The sequence below is a fragment of the Sphaeroforma arctica genome (assembly GCF_001186125.1).
Source record: "Sphaeroforma arctica JP610 unplaced genomic scaffold supercont1.186, whole genome shotgun sequence".
Lineage (NCBI taxonomy): Eukaryota > Ichthyosporea > Ichthyophonida > Sphaeroforma > Sphaeroforma arctica.
Genome location: NW_014040372.1, coordinates 21,899 through 28,073, shown reverse-complemented (window position 1 = coordinate 28,073; position 6,175 = coordinate 21,899). Strand labels below are relative to the sequence as shown.

General features: G+C 44.3%; 2 protein-coding genes across 2 annotated transcripts; one reads left to right on the top strand and one right to left on the bottom strand.

Annotated features, from left to right (window-relative positions):
• Nucleotides 1-1,893: 1,893 nt before the first annotated feature.
• Nucleotides 1,894-3,208, bottom strand: SARC_03593 (hypothetical protein; the record flags this gene model as incomplete). Its single annotated transcript, XM_014302598.1, has 3 exons — nt 2,762-3,208; nt 2,392-2,560; nt 1,894-2,138 (listed from the first exon to the last, which is right to left on the bottom strand). Exons 1-3 carry the CDS (start codon nt 3,200-3,202, stop codon nt 1,894-1,896), a joined length of 855 nt encoding a protein of 284 aa, XP_014158073.1. The 5' UTR covers nt 3,203-3,208.
• Nucleotides 3,209-4,104: 896 nt separating this feature from the next.
• Nucleotides 4,105-5,511, top strand: SARC_03592 (hypothetical protein). Its single transcript, XM_014302597.1, has 3 exons — nt 4,105-4,239; nt 4,437-4,503; nt 5,189-5,511. Exons 1-3 carry the CDS (start codon nt 4,152-4,154, stop codon nt 5,274-5,276), a joined length of 243 nt encoding a protein of 80 aa, XP_014158072.1. The 5' UTR covers nt 4,105-4,151; the 3' UTR covers nt 5,277-5,511.
• The last annotated feature ends 664 nt before the right edge of the window (nt 5,512-6,175 follow it).

The window sequence follows — 6,175 nt, the reverse complement described above, 5'->3', positions numbered from 1 at the left end:
AATAGTGCTATCGTGTGTGTTGTACCAATGCAATAGTACTATCGTGTGCGTTGCACCAATGCAATAGTACTATCGTGTGCTATGTACCAATGCAATAGTACTATCGTGTGTGTTGCACCAATGCAATAGTACTATCGTGTATGTTGTACCAATGCAATAGTACTATTGTGTGCGTTGCCTTTCAGCCACCCTCGCCCCACACACGTCATTTTCTAACCAGTGCACTCGTTACGTCTCTGCAGGGTTCGCTCGCAAATAGAAGAGTTGGAAAACCTGCGATCGGAATAGCCCATCGCCTTAGTTGTAGCACATCGACGCACCACCCAATAAATCATCATGTGTAACACGTATTGTCACTTGACCTAGGTACACCCCAATAAATAATCATATTTAGCACGTATTGTGACTTGGCGTTGGTACACCCCAATTAATCATCATATTTAGCACGTATTGTCACTTGCCGTTGGTACACCCCAATAAATCATCATATGTAGCACGTATTGTAACTTGCCGTTGGTACACCCCTGTGCCACTGTCGGGTACTTTATTCCGCCTCTGGGTTGTTTGTATTACATAGCTTTGCGTATACATAAACGGCTTCTAGTCTTAGTTGCAACCCTGTTTGTCTGTGTTGTCTCAAAGATTGTCCGCACAGTATGAAATAGCTTCCTGAAATTTTAGGCCCGGGTCACCAGGTGTAGAGGGAAGGGTTCGGTATCTAGAAATAGAATCCCGTGTTCTAAATATAGAATTACGTGTTCACTGATACATAGCAGAGGGGGTTTGGGTGCGTTCTCCCCTAACACCGCCTGATAGCCTTCAGAAAGCGTTTAAAAGTTAATATAACATAAAAATATTGCGGCTACAATAGCAACCACCGGTGGTTCGCCCTGCGGCAAACCATCCCTTCGCACATCACACCTACACGGACTGTGTAGTGTATTGCTACACAATGCACGCAAGCACCACAGGCTGGGACGACATATCTATAAACATCCGTACCTGTGCGGGCATACACGATGCACACACGTGCATGCACACACAGACCCCTCAGATGTACATAACAAATCTACGACGTGGGCGCACTATCCACTGCGATGCTCGTATCTTGGTTACCATTGGTTCCTCTGCCACGTCAGGCTGTAGTCTCGCGTCGCTTAGCAACGCACGCAGTACCTACACACGCCCACACGCATACACACACGTGGACGTATGAGGAGATCTTATTTAGTGCTGAGTGAGTGCACTGGGAATGTACGTCCCATGCCACTCTATGTGGCACGCATGTCCACATTACCCGTGACATTATATGAGACAGTCGAGTATGACCGCATATATAAGTGTTGCGTCATTACTCGTGACACTATGAGACAGTCGAGTATGACCGCAAATATAGGTGTTGTGTCATTACCTGTGACACTGTACGAGACAGTCGAGTATGATCGCATATATAGGTGTTGTGTCATTGCCCCTATGAGACAGTCGAGTAGGACCGCATATACCGGTGCTGTGTGCACTCGCAATCAATCGGTCTGGCCGAGGCATACTTTGCCCACTACACGGTTGTTCAAAAACCTCGAAAATGTGCCTCGAATAATAGGGCCATAGTGTGTGCTAAGGTCACCTGGCTTTCATATGCGACATATTCTGTGCGTACAAACATATTGTAACGCAGCCTGGCGAGCAATCGCCAAATGTATGCTGTCTAGGTCTACCTTTTTAAACCCTAAAACCCTAAAACCGATGGTTGTGTTTTTAGGGTTTTTAGAACCCTAAAACCCTGCTGAGAATTGCACTGGAAGTCCTATCAACACTAGAGCGATTAACATGCGACGCAATCTAGGTGGACAATATCTGGATACACCCACACTGTAATAGCATACACATCATCATCTACACTATAATAGCATACACACCTTCCACACTATAATAACATGTATACATCCATACCTTCTTATGACCTCTTCGGTATGATCGTATGAGTGCCATGTACTGTCGTGCCGAGGGGTCCGCTCTGCCATCATCCAACAGCAGCTGAACCACTACTGCGTGCCCGTTCTCGCACGCTGCTCGGAGTGAGAGGCTCTCACTGGCAGTGGGATCGACTCGGGTATCCCTCAGTAGAAGCTGCACCACATCTGCGTGGTTACAGATTGAGCCGGTGTTTAGTGTTTGTTGAGAAATCGATTTTTTGAAGAGTCGTTCCACATGAGCGCAATCGAGAACTTAGTATATGCAAATTCACGTCGATACCATATTGACACTACTACACATTACCATTGTATACACACCCCTGTGCTATAACTTATAACCACTATCCATAGCCTTTGCATAACTTATAACCACTCTACATAGCTTTTGCCGTACTTTGTACACGTTATGTACACGTACCAGTTTGTCCGCTGGCACAGGCAGTCTGCATGGCCCAGTTACCCCTGGTACTGACTCCCACGCGTTCGTCCGTCAGAAGAGATATCACCAGTTCGGTACTTCCGGTCTTGCACGCCGCGATAAAGAGCTCATTTGGCATGGCGAGGCTATGGAACCGAAGATTTCCACCCTGCATGTCGAGGTCATGGACGTATGATTCTGAGCTTTTCAACTTGTATAGCCGGAGAGAAGTTACAAACTGCAACAAAATGTGGTCGCCTTTGTATTGTGAGACAATTCGCATGTATGTTTCTGTTAAAAGTATAACGCACTTGAAGACTGCGTGGTCGACTGAATGGTCAAGAGTTGTTTGAACGAGACCTTAAGTTACCTTGAGTGGAGAAGCTCTGAGAAGACGATTCAACGCCCTCACCTGAGATGGCCGAACAAATCGGCTATCTTTGCACACATCAACGACCATGTGATTTAGTTTCATCTCCAACAAGCGAAGCAGCACACACGGATGCGAGACTGATTCTCGCATACTCTTGCATGTTCTGGCTAGTGCTGGGATCTCTGACAGTTCAAGATATGAGCATACTTTGAGCAGAAGGTCTGCATGCAGTGCCTGTATGCTGAGAGGCACTTTCTGTACCTTTGCTTCTGCGTGTGTGACAAGTTCCTTGCGCTGCATACGGTGGTATATTTTTATGTACATGTTATGACTGGAGATAGCCCGAGCATGTCCCAATTCATGGCATTTCTGTGGGCTCATTTGCCTCTGGGTGTGATATAGTCCGCCGAACGGGCCGAGAGCGATCTGATATCTCATTATGTCAACTGGTAGACAAGCTACCTTGCAGTCTGTATTCTGATGTCATTTGTAGTATGTTTCAGGGAATAGTAAAAATGCGGTTTACAAGAGATATCAGTAGGCTTTAGAGGTACTTCTCAATACTTGTTTTGCCAGGTAATTAATGAACTTCTGCTATAGGTGTTCATGCCATATACTGCAATACTGTGCATTCAACAATGATTGTATGTCTGGATGCCTACACTGATATATTCCACCACATTATCACGACTGACATGGTACACATGATATATTGTAAGTGTTATATTTGCATGTAAACAAATATATTCAGAAAGTATCTTCTGTCAATATTTTTAGTAGAACCTAAAATATTTACGGGACAATAAAAATATCGTGCTGAAATGCTTGACGTCTGCATACCATATTTGGAAGGCGGTGACCAATTGTGTCGTCATCGATATTATGGAGTGCATTCCACTGCAACTGTGTGTGAGTCTGTTACTCTGATTTATTTTTAAAAAACGTACTTATATCTGACCTGTGTAAATACTGTGTAGGGCTTTTTAACTGAAAAATAAAAATCTCTTCTTGTCGTATAACGCACACGCGGTTAAAAAATAAATAAATATGTAGAACGTTGAACAAATATCTGCTCACAGAGTCTCAGCCTCACAGTTCACACCCCCGGCCCCGGGGGTAAATAATTTCTGAGAAAAATTTGATTTAAAATCCTTATTTCCCCCCGAAAATTCTAGTCCACATTTATTTTCAAATCATTCTAGAATCATCTATTCTCCAAATCGGGTCTAAAATAGTTAAACCCTAAAGTCCTAAACCCTCGGGGCATATGTATGACGTTAGCTGCCGGTATAGCATACCTATTTACAGATGAACGGCCTGTTTTTGCCTGGGTCGCTCACTTGTAGTCTTGTAGACATAGGATTCTTCTTCACTGTCAACTGATACGATGGGGGCTGTGATGTGTGCACCGTGCTGCATACTGCCGTGTTGTGGATGCTGTGCAGGATATACCAGTCATAAGGACGACCAACGCCGTACGTGCTTGCGTACAATGCTCGAGTGCACGTGGAGTGGTATACTGTATTACTTCCCGCGATTAGCACGGGCCGATAAACGATAAATCAGGAGTGTTTATTTGCAGTTGGGTTGAGTTTATTGGTGAGGCGTGTCTGCGTCCGACTATTACGCATACGACTGCTTCCTCAAAAAAATCTCTATTTGTTCATAACAGAGGATTCTCAAAATGCGAAGAAAATAGAAAGAGCACAGGCCCACGACGGCCAGAAAGCAGAACAAAGGTAGGTACAGCACTGTACAGAGTGTTCCTATGGAAAGACTGGAGTACTTTAAATAGTAGACCTCATGTACAGAGTGTATCTATGAAAAGACTGAAGTACTTTCAATAGTAGACCTGAGCGAGTTTATATACTGATACTGATGCCAGTTCCAGACTCTGTGCGACTGATGGGCCTGTGCGACATTCTCATTCTTAGTGCCTGCTGGTGGTTTCTGCCTGGTCTTCGCTTGATTGCCCATACCTTATGATATCTGTATACGCTGGAGTGTCTTGCGGTTCTTTCTTGATGACGGTGCATGTCATTTCTGGTGTATGTACTAGCTGCCACTTTCTACGCTACTCGTTGAGTGATCGCTCACACCGATTACTGTGTGTGCATTCTATCACATCTGACGTTCGTCTTCCAATGATTGCCCTTGCTTCGTCACTTTGGTGTGCCTAATCATAGCCTGAATTCTCACATGGTGTTTTAGTTGTTATATCCTACGATAGTCTGTTCATCTATACTTCATTGTATGTTAGTTAATTGTCGTATCTTTTTGTCGTTCAACAATCGCCCATCTGACTCTTCAGATTGTGAGCTTCTATGTCGTGCATTAAAATCTACGCATTAGCATTTGTGTGTCTTGTCATAAATCATTCCATGTTTCCCTTCTCATGCATTCTCACCACGTCCCGGCTATCAGGCAAATTGCTTTGGAGGAGAGGCGGAAGGGGCGCGAAACAACCACCCAGAGCATTCGTGACAAGTACAACATGCCACCCTCGGCCTAGTGTATAGACACAGCACTGCCACTATGACCCTAGACCTGTGACTCAATACACTCTCCTTATCGTAGCTTTACAACACACTACGCCCCCACAGCCTAGTGCTGCAACCCCGCATACCACCAACGTCGTATACGCCTTCAGTTATAGCTTATCACACTCAGCCTATATTTTACAAGTACAATTTCCCCCCTCCCTCAATGTAACTTTATAATAAATAATAAAGTGTACCATTTTCAGCCTATATTCTCACTACAAGTGCACCTCGGCAATACAAACACCCCTCACACACCCACACACACACCCCTCTATGTAGTTTAGAATATATAACAATGTGCACCACTCTCAGCCAAGGGCTGCTAGGAATATCGTATAATACTACGAGATGAGCGGAGTGCTACAAAGTCTCATCTCCTCGATCTAATGCAACAAATGACGGACCAGAAACAGTGGCAAGGCCATACACATCGGCTCACAACGAACCGACCTGAGCCGTGGAGTGTACTATGCATATGCGTCGGCTGGTTGCCTAGCAACCTGAGCATTGTAATCACGACAGCGCAGACAGCAGTGTACAGTACATAGGTGCACTTAATAACAATTGCTATTGCGTTGCGCATGTATCAGTGCTTGTACATGTGTTTGTATCTGTTGTATCTATTTCGCACCAAGATTAAACACGGGTAAAGGTGCTCAAGTACAAGTGCATATTGGCACTGGAGACATCGCAGGATTAACGTAAACATGAAATTATCAATTGACGTGCTAATATTTATTACCATTTTTGAAAAGTGGGATCACATTTGTTTCAAAATGTGTTGTAACAGTCTCGTTCTAAAGCCAGACAGTGGGCGATTTTACTGAAACTTGAAGAACACTTTATCCACTATATATATATATATATA